A 23,788-nucleotide genomic window follows, 5' to 3' on the forward strand; every position below is an offset into this window, starting at 1 on the left:
CAATTAAATTTACACAAATAAAGAATCAGAAATAAAAATAAGTCTCCTTCTCCTGTGAAAAAAGGCAGATGGCGAAATACCTGTATGATGCTCTGAATGGATTCTCCGGTTAAATCCATTAAAAAAGCCTCCTGTCCAAACAAGCGTGCATATGCTGTCAGTAGAGGTCTGTCTTTTGGTAGGTTCTGCCAGTCAGAGAGCTTTAAAAGATCAGAGCATAACAATTAAAATAATGACCCAAGTTGCATATTAATTAAATCCGTCTGAATTGCTGAAGTCTGAAGATGCTCACAATTTTCATTATAGTTGCAAAATCTGTGAGTTGAGGGACTTTTCCTGCAAACAGATCTTTGATTCCATCTGCATGGACACCAAGCTGGAAAAATTTAAATATTATATATATATATATATATATATATATATATATATATATATATATATAAACATGGTATACATCAAATTAAACTGAACATTATAGCTTTGTTTCGATTACCTCAAGAAATTGCAATATTCTCCCAATGAAATGGATTTTTCCCTTTAGCATAAGTTGTGAGGGTATGAGACTTTCATTTTGCAGCATATAAACATCAGTGGATGTCCCAAATAAAAAGTCATCTGAGGAGACAAGAAACAGCATCAGACCATCCTAGCACCACTAAAAGGCTGTACTACAAAGCTAACAATTGACAAGATGTAAACCCACCATGGAACCAGTCAAAATGCATGCTTTTGCTGTAGCGATAACTCAGGTGGCCAAGTTTGCGGGTAAGAATCTTCATGGCAATATTACAGGCAGTAGATCTTTTTAGAACAAGTAAAGAAGAATAAGGACAATTAATATGCTCTGAAAGGAGATGGGGAGAACACAGCTGTCAATGTAGCTTGCTTACAGGTTTTGATTATCAGGGGTGCGGGACTTGGCAATGCCCTTGAGCAGTGAGTAGGAGAAGCTGGCAACCTGCAGGTCAGTCTCCTCTAAGAGAGCTTCTGTTATTACTGAGACCAGAGCTATGGATGGCTTGGTTTCTAGAAACACCATGCAGGCCAGCATGCGGATTTCAGCAGGAAGAGTCTTCTGTACAAATAGGTCCAAGACAATATTCTGTACCTGCAAACATAAAAGAAATAGAAAGATGTTCTGCATCTGCTGAAAGTAGTCCATGTTATTGGAGAACGTTGCAATTTTAAGCATACACAAGGGTCCATTGTGCGTGATCATCAACCATCAATACAGCTTGCATAGTTGTATGCCTCTTTGTGGATTAATTTTTGTTATTTTTAACATTAGACAGTTTTGATTTATATGTTATATGTTGAGTTATATGTTATTACATTAGCTAACATGTATAAACAACTTCTATCTGCTCCTTCTGATTTATGCAGATTTTCTTCTTAATTTGTTTTTTGATCCAGAGATGCAGTCCTATTTCAGACTATTTGTAACAGTGCCCCTATGGAAAATCAAAATATGGATTGCTGAAAAAAGAAACAAAAAAAACATCAATGGCAGGAAAGTATTTTAACATAAATAACATAAAATCTTGTCATTGTTGGGGAAAGAGTTAAAGCCCCACTGAAATCAAAAGTTACGTTTTTTAGCTTTTAGTATGACTATGTCGGCCTTAAAGTTATGAATAAGCTGGTGTGTTCCAAAAAAATGACCAAATTCGCATTTAGGAGATATAAGCATTCAAAACATACAGTCCCTCACTTCCGTTAAAATGAATTACAGATTTTTATGACATCATCACAGACTTCACCTTCTCATCAAATCTTCTGTCCAATCCAATGCTCTCTAGAATCTAACGCCTGCCCCCTACACTGCTGAAATTGGTCAGTTGTTAACACATTTACTAATTTAATTTCTACATAGTGAACAGCACATAGCACACTATATATGCGATATGAAATGATTCAGTGTAACTACGCTTTCAGTTGAGGTGACTGAAGTCTGTTTTCATGTTAGTTTCACCCACCGCAGCAGCACACACACATAGTCTAGACCAGAGGCGTTGATTAGAGACACGAGAGTGCAGCACGTATCATATGCGCGAGTCGGCGCAGACAACAAACATATTGGACACATTTGAATTCTTCACAGAATGCTGTATTTCAAAACGATATGGGGGAGATTATGGTGATACACGGTTAGAGGAAACTGGCTTTACCAAACAGAAAAGCTCTAGTCAAACTGAAACTGTGTATTAACGAAACACTATTGGCTGTTTCAAAAAAGGGGAGGAGCTGTTAACAGCTGGAGCCGTTTCATGGAAAATCACGTCAACACATTGAATAATGTGGCATGTTTCATGGAACTTCACCAGGCCTTTAAGCTATGTGAGGTTGGATGGGGACCATCTGTGGGAAGCCATTTTCAGGTATGTCCAGAGATGTTTGATTGGGTTTAGGTCTGGTAACTGGCTAGGCTACTAGTTAAAGTGGATATAAAAAAGTCTTTAAACTGCACATTTAACAAAACAGCAATATAAGTAAATAAATTATTGGACCCACTTTATATTAGGTGTCCTTAACTACTATGTACTAACATTTTAGTTATTAATTTGATACAAATACCCACGTCCAGAAGGTAATGAAAACATCATTAAAGTAGTCCATATGTGACATCAGTTGGTTAGTTAGACTCTTTTGAAGCATCGACAATACATTTGTTTTCAAACCTCAAATAAAGAATCAAATGGTCATGAATCAGCAGATTGATTCGTGATTCATATCGCCAATGTCACGAGATTTCAGCAGTTTGCCATTTTGACACGGGATACGAATCTTGAATCATGACTGTTCGATTCTTTATTTGAGGAACACGGAAGAGAAAACAAAGCTGAATAAAGTATTATATTTTTTTATTTTTGGACCAAAATGTATTGTCGACGCTTCAAAAGAGTCTAACCAACCAACTAATGTCACATATGGACTACTTTGATGTTTTCATTACCTACTGGATGTAGAAAGCAAGTGGGCATACACTTAAATTCAAAAGACAGAAATGCCTCGGACTAAATCTAAAATATCTAAAACTGTGTTCCGAGGATGAACAGAGGTCTTACGGGTGTTGGGGTGAGTCATTAATGAAAGAAATTTCATTTTTGGGTGAACTAACCCTTTAAGGCCACCTAATATAAAGTGGGGCCAAATTATTGATAACATTGGCATATACTATCATTTCATAAATCCTTATTTCCATATGAACCTTTTTATCTTTTATATGTTGACAAATCCGAATGTTGTTAGAAAAAAGTCTGCTTATATACAAGGCTGTTCCCTATCTCGAGGGAACTTCGAGCTGCGTCGAAATGCTAGTCGAAATGCTAGGGGAACGCCTCTGCGTGATGCGTCATGAAGCACTCGTGAAATCAGTCCAATAACGGGGAGATATGTCATGGGCGTGTGACGTCATCGACCAGGAAGCTATAAAGCATACCCGGACCAAACATTCATTAGCTTCTGTGCCTTCACAAGCGCTTTGTGTGAATTGTATGTCCATTTATTGTGTGTGTTCAAAAAAGAAATATGGCAAGTCAGTATAGCCGTTGTGTTCCTCCCTGCCCATGTTACATCACGGGTGGGGATACACACAACCTATGTGTGATGTGTTTGGGGCTCGAGCATGCCCAGTCAGCTCTCCAGGGGGTTGGCTGCGAGAATTGCGAGAGACTCCCAATGCGCATATTAAGATCACGCCGGGCACTCTTCGAGGAGAGTGCTTTGGCTCGAGGTCCTGAGGGCTCGGGTCCTGCTGTTGCCGAGGCGCAGCAAAGGCTCGTGCCCTGGGGATCGCAGTTGGATCTAGTGGCGGGGTTAGAGACGGGTGATCCCCTATCTCTGCCCTTACCCACTGGATCTCATGCCTCAGTTAGCAAGTTGGAAGCACGCTCTGCGGTTTTCTTCCGCTCGCACTGAGGCACAAACGCAGCAGCACTCCAGTTCCGAGGAACTGGATGTTGTTAGCGCTGATGATGATCTCCCCATGCCAAAAGAAAACGACACACACACACTCATAAAAAGAGGAGCTATTGGTGTAACTCGCGCTGTGTCCAGGTTAAGTTTAGACTGGCTGGCCGAGTGTCAAGAAGTTCGCCAAAAAATAAATAAATAAAATAAGAAAGAGAAAGTACAATATAATGGCGAGCAGACAGCATGTTTGAGATTACGGGGTTGAATCTAGTGGCTCGGATCTCGCGTTTGCCGAGGCATCGTGTAGATCACGGGTCTGCAATATAGATTCTATGACTCGATCGCGGATCTCGCGTTTGCCGAGGCAGCGTGTAGATTACGGGGTTGAGTCTAGTGGCTCAGATCGCGAGTTTGCCGAGGCATCGCGTATAGTATGGGTCTGCATCTATCATTCAGAGGAAAACGGCGATGTCTTGGGGGGAAGAGACGCTTGCGAGCTATCTCTCCCCCGAGTCAGCATCGTCGCGGAGAGCCCCACAGCTGCCCACAGCAAGCCGGTCAGAACAACTTCGGCTTTGGTGGGTGGGGCATATTCGGCAGCAGGTCAGGCAGCCGCCTGTTGTATACGGTGGTTGTCCTGCAAGCGTATAAAACAAGCAGACCTGCTGGGGGATATTGATGATGAGCGTGGAAAATTTAAAAAAATAAAAAATAAATAAATAAATAAAAATATCCCTCTGGGGCTGTCGGGCGGGGCAGCCTCAGCCGAATACGTCCTTCTCAAACCTACACCGAGTAAAACAAAGAGAGAGCATGGCCGCTCGGGCCCCCCCGCAGAGAGATCGGGGGTCTGGGCGACGTGCTCAGCCGAGACCTTCCCGAAGTAGGGCAGACCTGAGGGCTGTCATTATGTCTAGGAAGGCCTCGGCTAAGAAGTCCTGACGCCAGAAGCTCAGGACTTCCAATGGCAGTCTCCTCCAGGAAAGTGCGGGTCGCCGAGGCGCCCGCCTTCTCCCGGTGCCTTCAGGGGGGCCGGTCTGCCAACCCTGCCACCACTGGTGCTTCAGGGCGCGGCGGCCCCCGGCGAACACATATCTCCATGTCCGCCCGGAAACGTAGTGGCGTGGGGATGTTCGCACCCTCTCAGGAGGGCCCTTGGGCGGCCAGTTCGCTTGCTACCTGCCGGTTATCCATTACAGGACACAGTGCTGACCACCCAGGAGAATCCAGAGACCAGCCTCGAGAGGCTGGTTCCCTTAGTAGATTTTCTGGCAGCGTGGAAACTTCTGCCGAATATCTCAGAATGGGTCCTGCGTACAATAGAAAAAGGGTACAGAATTCAATTCGGGTTACACCCGCCCGTGTTCAGCGGGGTCACTACTACGGTAGTAAGCCCCGAGCAGGCTCTGGTCATGGAACAAGAGGTACAGAGTCTCCTGCGAGAAGAGGCTATAGAACGGGTCCCTCCCCACTGCAGAGAGTCAGGGTTTTACAGCCGGTACTTCATAGTTCCAAAGGAGGATGGGGCAGGTTCGCTTTTGGGGGAAAAGCGTACCAATATCGAGTGCAACCATTCGGTCTAGCTTTATTGACCCGCACTTTCACGAAGTGCGTGGATGCAGCTCTGGCTCCGTTGCGACTCCAGGGCATCCGCGTGCTCAATTACATCAACGATTGGCTGGTGTTAGCGCAGTCGAAACAGCTGGCAGATCAGCATCGATATGCTCTCTAGCCCACATGAGAGTGTTGGGGCTAAGGCTGGATGAAAAGAAAAGTGTGTTGGCACCTTAGCAGAGCATTACTTTTCTGGGGGTAGTTTGGGACACGAAAAAAGATGTCGGCTCGGCTATCTCCGCCCAGGATAAAAACGATCCTAAATACCGTCAACCAGATAAAGCTAGGCCAGTCACTCACTGTCAAACACTTTCAAAGAGTGTTGGGTCTTATGGCAGCAGCGTCCAATGTGATACCTTTTGGCCTGCTGTACATGAGACCCTTACAGTGGTGGCTCAGGACCAAGGGGTTCTCCCCGAGGGGAAACCCTTTTCGCTTTATCAAGGTCACGCGGCGCTGCCTACGTGCCTTAGTGAAGTGGAAAGATCCTTGGTTCCTGTCCCAAGGTCCAGTTCTGGGGGCTCCTTTTCGTCGCGTAACGCTAACGACGGATGCCTCCCTAACTGGCTGGGGAGCGGTCATGAGTGGCCGCTCGGCCCAAGGTCTGTGGAGCGGCCGTCAGCTCTCCTGGCACATAAACAAGCTGGAGCTGATGGCTGTGTTTCAATCACTCAAACACTTCCTCCCAGACCTGCGGGGCCACCATGTGTTAGTTCGGTCAGACAACACTTCGGTGGTCTCATACAAAAATCACCAGGAGGGGTTGAGATCGCGTCGGTTGTGGAAGATGACGCATCATATGCTAACATGCTAACAACAAGGCAATATGCTCTCGCTCAGGGTGATGTACATCCCGGGGGACCTGAATGTAGCGGCAGACTCCCTGTCGAGGCAGGGAGTGGTGCTGGGAGAATGGAGACTCCACCCCGAGGTGGTGGAGGAGCTGTGGATCTGCTTCAGGCGAGCCCAGGTGGACACATTGTCCAGCATTTTTCTCCCTCACACATCCAGCCCTGCTGGGGCTGGACGCAATGGTACAGACGTGGCCGAGGCTGCGACTGTACGCCTTTCCCCCTCTGGTGTTGCTCCCAGGAGTGCTGGAGAGAGTCCGCCGGGACAGGGCTCAGCTTTTATTGGTAGCCCCGCTCTGGCCGGGCTGAGAATGGCTCGCCGACATTATGTCTCTCCTCGAAGGTCCTCCCTGGGAAATCCCAGTCAGGAGGGATCTTCTCTCGCAGGCCGGGGGGTCAGTACTGCACCCCCGTCTGGAGCTGTGGAAACTGTGGGCTTGGCCCCTGAGGGGGCCCAGCTCATGAACACGGGTCTATCTACCGAGGTGATAGAGACCAGGTTGCACTCCAGAGCACCATCCACAAGGAGACTTTACGCACTCAAATGGAGTTTTTGTCGCCTGGTGTACGAGCCAGGCTTTGGATTCTGTTAACTGGCCGGTCGGTTCAGTACTTGAGTTCCTATTAAAATTTATTCCTAAATAAAAATTCTCCGCAGGGTTATCCCCTTTGACACTGAAAGTGTATGTGTCGGCGATATTTGCTTATCATATTCCATTAGATAATGCATCATTAGGGAATACCCTTGGGTCACGCTTTTCCTTTGTGGTGCTATGAGGCTGAGGCCTGCGCTTGCACCTGGAATGGTGAAGGTGTTCCTTTTCCCAAGGGAAGAGTATGTGCCTAAGGTCCAGACTAACATAGCGCGGCCAGTGATGCTGCAGGCTTTCTGTCCTCCTCCACTTCTTGATCAAGACCAAGATAAGCTAAATCTGCTCTGTCCGGTCAGGGCCCTAGACGCTTATATCCACAGAGCCGCCCTGTGGCGCAAGTCAGAACCACGGTTCGTGTGACTTGGGTCCCCGAGTAAGGGAAAACCGGCGTCAAAGCAGACACTGAGTAAGAGGGTAGTCGAGGCTATCTCACTTGCTTACGAGTCGGCCGGACAGCCTTCACCGCTAAGGGTCCGTGCCCACTCGACTAGGAGTATGGCGGCCTCTGTGGCTCTCATATCAGGAGTTTCACTTCAAGAGGTGTGTGATGCGGCAGGGTGGTCCTCTCCACACACTTTTGTGAGGTTCTACAATCTAGACGTGGCCTCTACCCCGGGGTCCCGGGTGTTTCTGGGTTGAATGCACACATACAGACATTTGGGACTCTGGCGGCGTGGGTATTGAGTTCCCCTAGCGTTTCGACGCAGCTCGAAGTTCCCTCGAGATAGGGAACGTCTCAGGTTACGTATGTAACCATGGTTCCCTGAGAGGGAACGAGACGCTGCGTCGTTATGCCATACTCCCGGCATGCCTGTGATCGTTTTGTTCGGCTTTTTCCAGAAGTTTGGTCCGGGTGTGCTTTATAGCTTTCTGGTCGATGACGTCACCCGCCCATGACGTATCTCCCCGTTATTGGACTGATTTCACGAGTGCTTCATGATGCATCACGCAGAGGCGTTCCCCTAGCGTTTCGACTAGTGTTTCGACACAGCGTCTCGTTCCCTCTCAGGGAACCATGGTTACATACGTAACCTGAGACGTTTCCTGTTTTTCCAGAATTTGATACATTTTTTATCAATTTATATGTCAAATAACAAAAAAGCTCCGAAATTAAATATTGTATCCCCTGTACTACTTGCAATGTGCTCTATATGCTAAAAAGTCCTTACCACAGCATCAAGACTATAAGTACATTGCATTACTTTTTTGGATTCTGTTGTTGCATTTAATGTAAAATAAATAAAAAGTCTTGTGTTTCATTTCAATTATTGGTGCATTTCATCAATATTGTTAAACAGATTATACTGTATGTGGATAATTGTTGTTGAACATATTTTATTGAAGTTGACATTAAGTGATTGATAAACGTAACCTTCTATGGGACTAATAAAGGATTCACATAAATTACATTTATCTCTTGGGATCTTCATTTAAGACTAAAATAATATTTGTCCAATTTGACCTTTTTAGGTTTTCGTCATTTATAACTGCCTTTGTTCTATTAGGGTAAACTATTTTTGTTGGCAAATTATCTTAAACTTCACACACATTCAAATACTCATATGTGAAAATGTCAAAAACTTGACAACAATTTAGATGTAATTTCACTGCCTCGAAAGTAGTGAAGCCATGTGTTAGTGCAGGGCTATTCAAATCTTACCCTGGAGGGCCAATGCGGTGCAGAGTTTAGCTCCAACCCTAATCAAACACACCTGAACTTGCAAATCAATGTCTTCAAGATCATTAGAAAATCACAGGTGGGTATGTTTGATCAGGGTTGGAGCTAAACTCTGCACCACATTGGCCCTCCAGGGAAAGATTTGAATAGCCCGGTGTTAGTTTTTCGTTAATTATTAAAAACATTGTTTCTTTCTTGGAATTTCAAAGCAATAATAGCCCTATTGTTCTGTCTTGTATTTTATCTCAAAATAAAGGATGTCATTTTGAGTTCCATGTTTATACCACATGGAAATGAGCAGAAATATGTTAATTACAGCCTCTTATTTACATGAGGTAAAAATAATGCTGGTTGATTATTTTAACATAATATAATTGCTGCCATAATAACAGCACATTTCGAATGTGTACGTGCTTTTCTTCTTTTTATTTTTTGAGTGGTGATGAAAAATATTGCTCTTGTAAATACTTGCCAGCATTGAAGCAAAATACAGCCTAACCCTGCACAAAGACCACTGTACTGGGGAGGGCCTCTTGAAGGTCTAAACTTAGGTCGCTAACAAATTCTGCCTTTGCACCAGCCTGAATTACTCTTATCACCCCAGAATATAGAAAGGGGGGCGGGCCTCGGCCGATCGACTCTTACCATGAGAGAAGGCTGTCATAAGGGATGCTAGAAGCCTACATTCACAAAGCGAAGGGCCAGAGGCAGAAATGCTATAACAAAACGCCTCCACTATCTCTAGTATAGCCTAGGCCAGCTACCGAGGTGGGCCTGGTGAGGACCAGCCTGCAAGAATAGATCTGCCTGAGGCACAGAGGAGGCTCAATAGAAAGACTCTCACATGAAAGGAGGCAAAATGTTCAACATGTATGAAAGCCAAAAAGTTTTCAGGAAAAATAATGTAAAACGCTTGTAAAATAATGTAAAACTGCAGAGCATTTTGACTACTGCATCAGGGGACAAATGCACCCCTCATTGAGATCCTTCAGCAAGTCCACCTGGTATGCTTGCAACACCACCATGGTGTGCAAGACAGCACCAGCATGACCTGCTGTCGTGTATGCCCTGTAATTTAAGGAAGATGTTATTTTGAGAGACTTTGATGGCAGGGTCGGAGCTCTCAGTGTCCATGCCTGCCCAGATGCGAGATGCAAACATTTGGTCAATCGATGCCATCAAGACATACCCATATTCCCCTATCCCCTTGATATCAGCAAAGTTAGCCTGCTGATATTGGTGAATATGGGCTGAATACGGGCTCGTCCATTTCTTCTCGATCTCAGTATGCAGATCGGAGAGGAATGGAAGGCTCACCAGAGCTGGAGGATTATGGTCTGAGAAAAATTGACTGTCAAGCCAACAAAGAGCAATCTCTCCCCTAATGCACTGCTATGACAACTGCAGTCTGCCCACAAGCGTTCCATAACCTCCAGCACCTCTGCATACATGAGACAGGGGGGCTGAGAGTATTCAGGATTTAACCAACTTTCACCACCCTCATCCACCATCTGTTGCTAGTCCGGAAGAGCATTCGCTGCTGGGATGGTGGAAAGCTCTGTCTGAAATCACCTTTGTATGCTGAACCCTCCTTGTTCGAGACGACAGTCAAACGTGAGCGGAGTGTTCTCAAGGGAAAATGCTCACAATTCACTCCCTCACGAACTGCCTGTGCATGCTCTTACCCCAGGCAGTAAACGCACAGCTCGTATGTGACCTTTGGTGTCAAATATTTTGGAAACAGGTTGGCACACTTCTGAAAGCACTTGACCTTCTCTGTGTACTTCATAAGTTTGTTACTTCTTCAAGTAGCGCTTCAAACAGAACAGTCCCTGAAGACGAAAAAGGTGAATGTCATGTTTGCAAAGCGCCCTTATATACTTCCAGGTCACATAACGATGATGTCATGGGCTGTTGCCTGTCAGTAGGATTGCCGTGATTCAATAGTTGCTTCAGACACCTGACAAGCTGCATTCCCCAACGCATTATAGTACGCTGTGTGGGCTCCCTTCGAAAGGGAAATGCATCAACACTGAACTGACCTCAGTTAAACAATGACACTATTTTCTTTTTAGAGCTGCTTTATGGTGAATTTGAACATTGTTTGCATAATTATTTCTCTGTTCTCTGTTTATACCTGTAAAGCTATTTTGAAAGAATTTCTTGTATAAAGGGCTGTATAAATAGAGACTTAACTTGAGTACTTACACTGTGAGGGTCCCTGAATGCAAGCAGTCTGAATGCCTGGACTGCAGCACCCTGTACTCTAGTTGGAAGTTTTCCAGCTCCAGCTGAGTAGCCTGGAAGGAACTTTAGGAGAGTCTTGATGCTGGAGGGATGAGCTGCATTTCCCAAGGCCTTTAGTGCAAGGACCATTTCCTCCTCTGAGTTTTTGTTTAGGCTACTTACAGCTATATCCAGTAATGGCTGGACAACATTGTTTACAAAGGACAGGAAAAAGGTAAATATCAGAGAAACAAGTTATACATGAAAGTAGTAGATTATTAAATATGGTATTTTTTATGAATCATCTGGAATACAGAAGTGGGAGACCACAGGTACCTGCACCACAGTGACGGGGCAGGGATCAGTATACACACAGTATCTGTATAGAAGAGAGCCATATGCCAAAACCACAGTGTTCCACAGGAGAGGTGGGGATTTACTGAAAGGAATTGTCAGGAACTCCTGAAAAGCGGAACATTACATCAGAAGGCCAGGAAAATGCCATTAATGATTGTAACCTGTTTAACTAGGTCACTGACTAACCTGAGCTAATGCCACTGACACAGACTCAGCAGACAAGTGGTTAAATGCCACTACAAGTGCCTGTCCTGCCTCATTCGCTGTAATGTCTCCTACTTTGAATCTGGTCTCAAGGAATTTGAGGATCCTCTCATCTGTTATCCCCACAACCATGTCCAGGAACCACCTCCTGAAGACCAAAAAAATAAGATTCAGTAGGAGAAAATCTAACTGCAAATCGGACTGCATAGTATTTAGACAAGTGTATAGAAAATACCTGTGCTCATCATTTCCTGAGACCTGCTTCCATAACTGCTCTAGATTTTCAATTGTTGCCACACGTAGCAACTGAATTAGATCAAGAATATCCGTACTGCTAGCGCTGTCCACGTGATATATGTTAGCTATAGCCAAGCGCTTAATTAAACCTAAAATCTGTGGAGTACAGAACAATTAAAATATGTCTGTATATGTTTGAATATTTATGAGTATATGGTCTTGGTGGTTTACCTTCGGCACTGGGTCATTCAAGTCGATCATCACAACAGGAATTGGTTTAAGGTCCTTCTTTATATCGTACATCAGATTACCTCTGCTTTGCACCTCTCCGGCCTCTATTTTGTCAACTGTGTATGAAACTTTGAGAAGCTCAACGTCCCGTCTGCAAACAGGAACACATCAAATGTCTTGCAAAATCAGCAATCGTGCAACAATTTGTTAGCTGGTAACTATTTAAAGCACTTACAATGCAAACATTTGAGAGTTTCCTCCCTTTACATTGAATGGAGAGAAATATTGGCGCTCCTGAGTAAATGCTTTAGTGATCAGACCGCCATCTGCTGTGGACTTCACTGTGTAGGTGTGTTTTACTGTGGACACAACACTCTCACCCCTCTGTAAGTTGGAACAGCATTTTGATAAGCTCAAGGGGGAAATTTCAGACTTTTCCTTTTCAAGATTTTAACTGAAATATAATGAAACACAAACCGTCTTGCTGAGTTTGTCTTCTGGAGCGAGAGCCATACCGCTGTACAAAGCAGCTGGCTGTTGACAGTTGGCGATATCAACCATTCGGGTCACTATCAACTCTTTGGTGTTGGAGTCTTCATCAACAGTGTAACTGTTCTGACATACACCATGAATTCCCAACTAAATTATTGTCAAACAAAAATCATAGTTTTATGTTATTTTCCATAGAGTCATTATCTTATTATTGGCTGTTTTTTATCTATTAATATTTGAAGAGTTCAGATGCAAAAGCCGCTAAACACCACCTCTGTCAAAAATGAGATGATATTCTCCACATACAGTATAGTATATGTTCAGCAAATACTTTCAGATTTACAGATACTACGAATTTGAAGTATAATACATTTTACCAGAAAATATCATCTGAACAATTAAGCAACATGTCTGCCACTTTTGTTCTGACTGACTGAGAAAAAAAGCATTACAATAAATAATGCTACCAACGATGATTAAAGGGTTAGTTCACCCCCCCCCCCCCCCCAAAAAAAAAAAAAGATTCTGTCAGTAATTACTTAACCTAATGTTGTTATACACCCGTAAGACCTCCATTCATCTTTGGAACATAAATGAAGATATTTTTGTGGAAATCAGATGGCTCAGAAAGGCTTTCATTGACACCAATGTCATTTCAACTACAGTGGTTCTACAATAATTTTATGAAGCGATGAGAATAGTTTTTGTGCGGAAAAATAAATAAATAAATAAACAAATAAACAAATAAATAAATAAATAAATAAATAAATAAATAAATAAATAAATAAATAAATAAATAAATAAATAAATAAATAGCGACTTATATAGTGATGGGCCAATTTCAAAAAAAAGATTTGAATGGTTATGAATCAGTGTATCGATTCACGATTCACGCCAATGTCACATGATTTCAGCAGTTTGGAAGTTTGACACGTGATCGGAATCATGAATCGATACACTGATTCATAATGGTTCAAAACTTTTTTTGAAATCGGCCCATCTCTATATAAGTCGTTATTTATTTTTTTTTGCACACAAAAACTATTCTCGTCGCTTCATAAAAATATTATAGAACCACTGTAGTGAGATGGACTTCGTAACGATATCTTTAATGCCTTTTATGGGTCTTGAGAGAGGCAATTAAATTGGTGTCAATGAAAGCCTGTCTGAGCCATCGGATTTCAACAAAAAAAAAAATCTTCATTATATTGTGTTATATATTGTGTTCAATATTGTGTTCCGAAGATAAACAGAGGTCTAACAGGTGTCGAACGACGTTAGGGTAAGTAATTAATGACAGAATTTACATTTTTGGATGAACTAACCCTTTAAATGTATCGATTACTTAGCTCATATCACACCAAACTGTGAAAATTATTATTATTGTTATACTTTGTCTTCAATGTATTTAACAGTCTAATGTTTTGCTTTTGACTACAAATGAATCTCCAGTTGTCATTTGGACCTTTCTGAATTACAATCCGTCATCAAAATGCTTCAGTGGAAATCCACCAGTACCACTTAAATTATAACACATTATTACAAGCATACTGTTGTGAATCGGGATAAGGTAAGGTACTACCTTATCATCTCTAATTTAAAAGAAAACATGTCAGACAGACCTAGAGGTTTTTGCACATGAACTCTTCATGCTGATTTCATACTGTACCTCCACCAGTTCGTAAAAACTTTGTGTGGTTTTGACCGTGACTTGTAGAAATCCAAGGATCCCCCTCACAATATTTACAGCTGTGTTTGAGACCCCAGGTGCTGTCCGAATGTCAGTAATTTGTCCTTTGGCGAATTCAAAAACGATTGGCTTGCTGAACTCAGCAGATAGACGCTTAGTAAGCTTCTGGGAAGGGCTAAAGTCACTTTTCCCAGGGATGCCATTAAAGTCTTCAAAGTCTACATTTGAAATCTTGAAAGCAAAAGCACATTTTATAGTATGAGGCTATTAAAGGTATTGTATTATGAATATAATAATATGTGATGGAATTGGAGAAACAGTGTTAGTACCTGAAGGACAAAGGTTTGTGGTGATTCACCAGTGATTTTAAAAGTGCATCTCAGCTTCAGCGCTGACTCGACCAGGTCTGGCAGTTCCCGGCCCATTCGTACCAATCCCTCATATTTATACTCGTACGTTTTTTTAGAGTCCAAGAAAGGCTCTAAAATGTTGCCCATTGAGAAACAATGAAAAAGTATGTATCAAAGTTCTAAATTTGTTTTTTAAAAGGATATAATTGACATATGTATCACATATAATAATACATACATCATTATAGTAAATCTTAGAATAAAGAGGCAATGTAGGTTTATGATGAACATTATTGAGTTTACATACCATAATTGACAGTCTCGCTGGCTAATGGAGGGGAAAGAAAAAACATTACTATTCTCCTTTAATCATTAAAGCACATGTTATATGGTCAAATTCTCATGTATAAATAATATGTAAGCAATAATTAATATGACCATGCACACCATGCAGTTGAATCTACCTTTTTTTTTTTTTTTTTTTTTTTATGTACTCACCAGCCATGGCGACCAGGAGACAGAGATACAACTGCCACATGATTATGTCCAGATGTGTTATTAGTTACTTGGACATCATCTTTTATAGCAGGGAGCTGTCTTCCCCTCCTACTCCCTTATCTGATGCAGTTGGTGCAGTAAAGCAACCCTGTGGCACCACATTTGTCCTGTATTAAAAAAAAACAAAAACAAAAATACACACACACACACACACACATATATATATATATATATATATATATATATATATATATATATATATATATATATATATATATATATATATATATATATATATATATATAATGTAAACTCCAAACTCCTGGTCAGCAAGCAGTTTGTGCAACTGTATAAGTAAAATCAGACTATTTCCAAAATAAAAAGTAGAAATTGTTCATCACATTCGTAGTGTGCACATATGTATGTTGAGTTCATTGCTATATATAACCTATAATTTATTATAAAATGGTATGTAATGGAAAATTATTCCTTAAATGCTAGTTTATGAGAATGAAACACTGGTTTGGTTTGTAGAAATAATTTGAGTACTCAGAACTAAAGGACAAAGGTGTTAGACAGGTCAGTGTGATCACAGACAGTGTCATCACAACCTGTTAGGAGAGCATGTGACCTGCTAAACAAATAACAAGAACAGAAACATATCATCACCAAATATTAATTTAAACATTAGTGGCTTGTGGGTTTTAAAATAGAGGAGGCATTCAACATTTTAGTGGTCGGCTCCCCACCCAAGGTTTGCCTGGTTCTGCTTTAAAATGTTTTTTTTTGCTCACATTTAGACAGAATATTTAATGAAAACAACTCATACAATATGGCAATATAAATATAATTTATCTCACCTAGCCTAACAAAAAGCAAAAATCCATCCTTCTGTCCTTTAAATGTCGGTGTTAAAAGAGCACATACGGCCATTTGAGGCTGATTACTGTAGTCTTCAGTTTTTAATATTTGCACTACTGGTGAATGAGATAGTTTAATGCAAATATGTCTGAAAGGTCTTACATAACAATAAGATGCCACATGAAAGATATTGTATGAAGCATTGTTTCTTTACATTATGTTGTACCTTGTGTTATAAAAAAACAAGCATATAGCATCAGTTCTGGCAGGTCACGTTAGTCAAGCTCAAATCAGCAGACTGCCAGCTGATCATTTCTACCTATAGGAATACAATGTCTATCACACCTTATATATAAGCTCACAGCTTATATATAAACTCCTTCAGTACTATAAGCAAATATCATGTTCTCCAGAACTCATTTACCCTCCTCCATCCCCAACTCCTCCTCTCGTCCCATCAGAATTTGTTTCTGACATAACCGTGGTTCTATGAATGGTGCAAGACCGCCAGAGACGATCAAACATTGTGGAAAAGGTAGCGTCTCGCGTGTGCATCGAGAATCTCGTATTTATTCAGTCACACATGACTTCCCCGATAACATGTCAGAAGCGCTATCAGCTTCCGACTACGTCACGGTCGGTCTCTTGTCATTCTCAATCCGAGTGACCAGAGACTCGGGCTGTCTTCCACCATTCATAGAACCACGGTTACGTCAGTAACCAGTGTTCTATTTCACTTATTCCACACTGCCAGATATGTTCAAACATGGTGGAAGACAAATGTAACCAAGTCACGAGGATAGCTCAAACCTTCCCTGGCAATTCAGCTGAACTAAAACATTAAGTCTATAAAACCTTGTGAACGTGCAAGGTGATGCCCATGTGGCAGCTGCACATATTTCTGAGAGAGGCACACCACAAAGGGCTGCCCAAGAAGTGGCCACTGCCCGAGTTGAATGACACTTAACAGATGCAGGTAATTCATGGCCTGCTGAACGATAGGCCTCACCAGTGAGCAAGCCTTTGTTATGACAAAGATGCACGGGCCCAAAACAGACAAAAAGCTGGTCTGTGGTACGCCATGAGGCGGTTTCCCAAACATATAGCCTCAACATACGGACTGGACATAGAGCTGCCTTGTCTTCCTATATAAACGCAGCCAGCCGAAGAGGTTGATTTGTGAACTGAGGCGACAGTACCTTGGGCTGAAATGCTGGGTTTGGCCAACGTGTAACCTGATTGCCCTCTGGCCCCTATCTGAGACACTGCAGACTCACTGACAGAGCATGTAACTGACTGACCCTTCTGGCTGATGTTATGGCTAACAAAAATGCTGTCTTTATAGAGAGGCTTCTAATATCTGCCTGCTCCAGAGGTTCATAGGGTGTTGAACACAAACTGTTTAACACAACATGTAATTCCCACTGGGTACACACTGCCCTTACTGGTGGCTTAAGATGCACAGCTCCCTTAAGAAAAGCCACCACTAGCCTATTTGTACCAATTGACCCTTGTTCCGTAAGATCCCGGTAAGCTGACAGGGCAACCACAAATACTTTAAGCGTGGCTGGAGCCCGTCCAGCATCCAACAAGTACTGCAGGAAGTCCAACACCACAATAATAGGACAATCAACTGGGTTGAAAGCATGCTCCATGCACCAAGAGACAAACATCTTCCACTTACTGGCGTAAGTGCAACGTGTCGAAGGTGCTCTACCACTCATAAGTGTATAATTTACTGCCGCTGAACATTGAGAGAGCACCTACTCAACCCTAGGGGCCATACGCACAGCTTCAGCCTGTCCGGAAAAGGATGCCACAGTGCGCCCTTCATCTGTGACAACAGATCCTTCCACGGTGGCAGGGGTTGAGGTGGCCCCGTTAGAGATGATAAGAGGCTGAACCAAGTTATTGCTGGCCAACAAGGAGCCACTAGAATAAGCCTGTGACATCTCTCCTACAACCGTCATAGGACGGACCAAAAGAGCGGAATTGGGGGAAAGGCATAGAGGAGAACCTCCGGCCATTCGTGGGCCAGAGCATCCTGGCCCAATGGGCCTCCTTTCTCCTGCGCAGAAAACCATAGCGGGCAATGACTCGTTGTTCTGCTGGTGAAAAGGTCTCTGGCTGCCATCCCGTAACTCCTCCAAATTGACAGAACAACTTCTTTGTGCAGACACCATTCCCCCGGCCTTGGTTCTGCACGGGAGAGGGAATCCGCCACACTGTTGTAGCAACCCGGAATGTGAGTTGCTCTGACTGAAAGGAAGTGCTTGTCTGCCCACAACAGAAGCCTCCTTGCCAACTGGAGACATGATAGGGACCTGATCCCCCCTTTGTGATTGATTAAAAATACAACTGTTGTATTGTCTGTCTTCACTAGAATGTGTCTCCCTGACAGTTCCAGCTTGAAATATGTTAGTGTGAAAAATACAGCCCACAGCGCCAGAAGATGGATATGAAAAGTCCTCAAATGTGGGCCCCACCTGCCCCACATACCTCGGTGCTGCCAAAGGCCTCCATGGTTAACACCTCCCTGTGTGCTGGGGGCTGCCCAATCGGCACTCCCCTCCGAAGAAATTCTTCCCCCCTCCAAAGTCTCAGAGAGGCAGCACAACTGGTCGTGACTTGAACCAGTGTGCATCGATTGTGAACTGGTGACAAATGTTTGGCTATTAGCCAGCATTGGTACGGAAGAAGATGCAATAGGCCCAGCTGAATGACAGATGCCAGCGCTGTGAGAAGGCCTGCTAGTCTTAAAAAAGCTGATAAATGGCAGCTTGCAACGGACTTGGAACTTTGCCAAGGTTCTCGTAACACCTGCCTCCTGCCTTCTGCGAGGGTAGCTCTCATTACCCTGGAATCCAGCTGCATGCCCAGAAAGCACACTGACTGATTTGGAGTTAAGCAACTTTTCAGAAAATTTACTTTCATATCTAAAGCAGCGACATGAGACAACAGACGGGGTGTTCTGAGGTGAGCATGCTGAGGTGAGCAGGCGCACACCAGCGTATCGTCCAGATATGGAAGGATCAGCATGCCCTCCCGCTGAAGTGGTTCCAGTGCCACCTGAATGATGCGTGTGAATACCCAGGGAGACAGAGAGAGGCCAAATCGAAGAATCTTGAACCGATGCGTCCTGCTCTGAAAAGTGAACTGAAGAAACCTTCTGTGGTGCGGGGCAATGGGCACATGAAAATACGCATCCTTCAGGTGCACCAAGGTTAACTACATTCCGGGTTCGATTGCATGACGGACATCTACAATCCGTAACATGCAGAAAGGAAGACGCTTGAGACTTGTTTAAGCGCCTGAGGTCCAAAATGAACCTGAAGCTCCCATCTTTCTTCCGGCGAATATTTTTTTTCCATTGCAGATTCTTTAATTCTATTGCACCCTTGTCTAACAAGTTCTGAATCTCTGTTGAAAGAGTCAGGGCCTGACAAGGATCCCGGACCAACTTTGGACGAACCTGGGTGCTCACTGGGGGTCTGTGACGGAACTGAAGACAATATCCGTTCTCGAGTGTGTCGAGAAGCCACTTGTTGTCTGTAATGCCTCTCCAATGATGTAACTGAGAGGTTGAAAACAGTCACGTCACAGACCCTGAACCCATAGCGGTGGCGGGGGGCAGCCAGTGAGTAGATGTAGGGTGAGCAGGTGGCCTGAACTGAGATCGGGGTGGTTCCCTTCTCAACAACCCAGGCCGATAATCCTGCTGCGGTGGCTTGTAAGAATACCCATGTCTATGCTGCTGTGGACTGGAATGACGAACAGGGACCCGCTGTGCAGCCAGTGCCGGATAACTCAGACTGCGCCCAATATGTTGGGATTCCGCAGCCCGTGCCCTGCGCTCAAGAGCCTCTTGAGCAGCAGGGCCGAAGACCTAACCAGGTACCAGAGGTATCTGATGAAGATTATTGCGACATACCTCCGGAAGCTTGGACTGAGCCTGCAGAGTAGCGTCAAGCAGTTCCAATGCAGTATTATCTGGTGTTTCTGTAGACAAGGTCGAATGAAGTGCCAGTAAAAGATCACCGAAGTCATCAAATTCCCCACACAAGTCAATCCTGACACAGCGTTATATACACAAACCAATAAATCATCAGTACATCTGCATTCCGGGTTGGGGCAGCGTAACTGCTGCTTAAGGGCCTCATCCGGAGATATCACTAAAGAAGAAATACACGGCTCTACAGGAGGCATGTTACCGAGCCCTTTTTCCTGGGCTTCAGCCAGTGCCGCTAAAGTGTGTGCTACACGATCCGGTCTGGAAGTAGTGGCAGAACAAAATGCTGAGAAAACAACCTCAGTAAAGTCTGGACAGCCAGATATCAGAAAATCCCCTGGTCAAACAACCGGACGACGCAAGAGGTTCGAAGGCCCCAGTATCGGAGAAGGTAGGTCCAAATTCAACTTAGCAAGGGCCATCTTTACTGCATATTGCAATGAAAAAGCCACTGAAGAACCAGCACCTTGAACGCTTGAGCTCCCATCACTATGAGAGTGCTGAGACTGAGTATGTCCAGCAGAATCCTCCTCCAAGAGCATATAACGATCTTGCTCATCAGCGAGCAAAGAATCTGATGCTGCTATAGACAATGTATCCAAATCCTCCCCAGCACATTCAGCTGCTGGTCCAAACCTGTTTACATCCCTCCCAAACACTGCAGCAGGCTTCATCTGGCAAAAACCCACAATCCGTATACCTGCTCTTCCTCAGCACAGACGGGACCTGAACCACTGGGCCTGTTTCTCTTCCCTCGAGAAGAGGACAAAAATGAGAACAGACCTTCTTTAATAGAAAAGCCCACAGTCAACCCAAGCAAATCGCTAAAGAACTGCCCGTGTGTGCTCTTCACCAAGACACTAAACACACAATATGTGTATGGCATCTGGTGTCAAAAAGCTGGGACACAGATCCACACACCTCCTGAAACATTTGTCACTTACCAGTAATTCAGAGTTACAAACAAATTGTCCCTGAAGATAAACAGAGGATGACACTATGATGATGTCATATGCTGTCATTGGCACTCCCCAAAGCGCTCTAGGGTGCAGTGTGAGTTCCCTTTCAAAAGGGAACTGGCCTTCACATATCATGGTCTTAAAGGGTTACTTCAGTTATTTAGCATTAAGCAATGTTTTTAAACTGGGTCATTAATGTAGTAGAAATGTGAAATATTTTTATTTTTATTTGGTGCCTTCTAGACTGAGAAAAGACAGAAAAAATATTTGTCTCATAGAAATGAAAGACTACCCAGAATGCACTCACTACGCTGCCCTACGAGGCCACTCCCAAAGCCACCGCTGGATTACTGGATCACTTTCCCACCAGATTAATTTCATAAAATCAGTTCAGTTAGAGAACAGACACTACAATAAAAAAACTTAACGCTTAACGTGTCTGTTCAATAACATGTGAGTGAGCCATTAAGACTGATTATTGTCATTTATGAAACCTGGCCTATCATGGCCTTTTATCTAGAAATGATAGCTCCAGTGTAAATTCTACCAGGAAGAATATAATACGACTTCATTCATTCATAATAATAGGTCTGGCCAATCAGTGCTTGACACCTGAGGTATATAAGCACAGAATTCTCTGTTACACGTTTGCAATTGATGACACTGACATTTCCGTCCATCCTCCTTACCACCACCATCAGTTGGTAGGGTCCATCCATCGTTGGTAGGGTCTGCCCGTGCCTTCATTTGGACTAAGGATTGGGCCTATGCCTAATAAAATATCTATAAAACTAAACACGATTCAATGTAGCTTACAACCATCTGTTTATACTTTGTGGAATAAATACCACTTAAATGTTCACCTGCCTACTGAGTCTTTATGGTAGACATTCTGAGACAAAATTAATAACTGGGAAGTTTATTAACATGAAATAGTCATTCTCCCATTTTCACCTAAAAATTTGGGTAGGCTGTAATGCGGGTTCAAATGATCAGGCAGGGCAGAGGATCTAATAAATATTTTAATAAAACATGGAAAAGCCACACATAACATCCACAACAACTAACAAAACAAGTGTAACACGAGCACCATTTATACATGCAAGGTAGGATAGCTTAAGAAGACAACAAGGGGACATGGTAAATGGGAAACACCTGGGAAAACTATTTAACATGAAAACCTACAAAGCACTACAACACAGGGAATAAAAAGTGTCCACAAACACACAGGGAATTTATGATAGAGCCCCCACTTAAGAGCAGCTTTTAGATGCTCACAAGAAATTGTCTAAACAAAGAGTTACATTGGGCGGTTGAGTGGAGGTAGAAAAGGGGAAGGGATGGTGGGCCAGGTAGTTCCATGCAGGGGACCTTGGAGCATGGGTGGACTTGGGTATGGAACTTGGAGCATGGGTGGACTTGGCTGTGGAACTTGGAGCGTGGGCAGACCTGGATCAAGGTGCATGGGAGGACCTGGACATAGAGCATGGGCAGATCATGGGACCATTATGGTGCAGGCAGCTCAGGAGACCACGGAGGCGCCGGAAGCTCCGGAGACTTCTCTGGTCACTGGACAGGGACAGGTGTCCTCTCCAGACTCTGGACAGGGACAGGCGTCCTCTCCGGACTCTGGACAGGGGTTGGAGCCTTCTCTGGACACTGGGCAGGGGCTGGAGCTCTTTCAGGACACTGGTCAGGGGCTGGAGCCCTCTCTGGACTGGAACAGACGTCCTCTCTGGAAACGGGACATGAACAGACGTCTTCTCCGGACACGGGACGGGAACAGACATCCTCTCTGGACACGGGACGGGAACAGATGTCCTCTCTGGACATGGGACTGGAACAGACACGGGACGGGAAAAGACGTGCCATCCAGACACAGGACGGGAACAGACGTCCTCTCCGGACAAGGGATGGGAACAGACGTCCTCTCTGGACAAGGGATGGGAACAGATGTCCTCTCTAGACTGAATCAAGCAACACTGCAGCCGACGAGCTAGCGAGCGTGGAGACAGACGGGCTTAAGTGTGTAGCTGCTGGCAAAGGCTTTTGGATACTTGCAGTTTGCACCAATGTCATTGGTGGATTTGCCACACTGGAAACCAGTCCTCTCTCCCATGAGATGGGTCCAGTGGACAGAATGGTGCTGGCAGATGGTGATGTCCACAGTGGGCCAAGCTCCGTGGTCCTTGGAGCTTGGACTGTATAGCCCTCCCCCCAAAAAAAACTTTAAAATGGGGATCCTCCTCCACTTCCCCCACAGTTAAGGGAGATCCAACCAGTTACAGAGCGAGGTCAATATACGGAGCCAGAATCCAGCCGGTATATTCCTCTGGCATCAGTTGAGCGATGTTGTCATCTAGCCTGCCACTGCAGAATTAAATTGCCACAACAACTGTGCCCAGTGTAGCATGTGTCCGGAAAGCAAGGAGACCATGAAGGCCACTCCAGCACGATCTACGAGAAACAGTTGAGGTTGCATTTCAAAGTATAATGCACATTGAAGGAGAAACCCACTGCAATCCTCCACCTCTCCAGTGAATTTCGCTGGTCGGGCCATGGTACTGGCAGAGGCAGCAATTGAAGCAGGTGGTGAAAGTGATTGCTGAATGGCATGAACCTAATTGGCTAGCAGATCCGTGCTCATGCTCACGGTGCTCTGCATGTTGTGATCTGATCTTCTGTCATGAAATAGAAGGGAACTGGTGGTGAATTAAAATATAATTAAAAGTTTATTGACAGAGCTGAGACACGTAAACATAACAGGTGAAGGACTGGCAGAGAATGGATGATCTTCAACTTAGACTCATAGACAAGGTGAGTACAACAGGTAACCAGGTTTCCAGGATGGCAGATCATGAGCAGAAAACGAAAGAACAGGAACTCATGTAAGCATGGTGGGTCTGTGGGTCATTGACGAGATCAGACAGTGAAGCGTTGTGAGTGCAGGCTTAATATAATGTGAT

General features: G+C 44.0%; 1 protein-coding gene across 1 annotated transcript in view; it reads right to left on the reverse strand.

Moving 5' to 3' along the window:
* The window catches only part of vtg3 (vitellogenin 3, phosvitinless), a 78,137-nt gene that overhangs the window by 5,140 nt on the left and 49,209 nt on the right, over positions 1-23,788 (reverse strand). Inside the window, exons 2-17 of the mRNA XM_067431043.1 lie at positions 14,994-15,160; positions 14,803-14,823; positions 14,475-14,626; positions 14,125-14,376; positions 12,441-12,602; positions 12,199-12,347; positions 11,964-12,114; positions 11,731-11,888; positions 11,478-11,643; positions 11,271-11,396; positions 10,917-11,135; positions 891-1,108; positions 704-801; positions 494-615; positions 293-376; positions 81-200 (exon numbers count right to left, since the gene is read on the reverse strand). Coding sequence (XP_067287144.1) covers positions 81-200; positions 293-376; positions 494-615; positions 704-801; positions 891-1,108; positions 10,917-11,135; positions 11,271-11,396; positions 11,478-11,643; positions 11,731-11,888; positions 11,964-12,114; positions 12,199-12,347; positions 12,441-12,602; positions 14,125-14,376; positions 14,475-14,626; positions 14,803-14,823; positions 14,994-15,033 — 2,238 coding nt within the window. The 5' untranslated portion in view covers positions 15,034-15,160. The remainder of the gene's footprint in view (positions 1-80; positions 201-292; positions 377-493; positions 616-703; positions 802-890; positions 1,109-10,916; positions 11,136-11,270; positions 11,397-11,477; positions 11,644-11,730; positions 11,889-11,963; positions 12,115-12,198; positions 12,348-12,440; positions 12,603-14,124; positions 14,377-14,474; positions 14,627-14,802; positions 14,824-14,993; positions 15,161-23,788) is intronic.

Source organism: Pseudorasbora parva, chromosome 22, assembly GCF_024679245.1.
Source record: "Pseudorasbora parva isolate DD20220531a chromosome 22, ASM2467924v1, whole genome shotgun sequence".
In the NCBI taxonomy this organism is placed as follows: domain Eukaryota; kingdom Metazoa; phylum Chordata; class Actinopteri; order Cypriniformes; family Gobionidae; genus Pseudorasbora; species Pseudorasbora parva.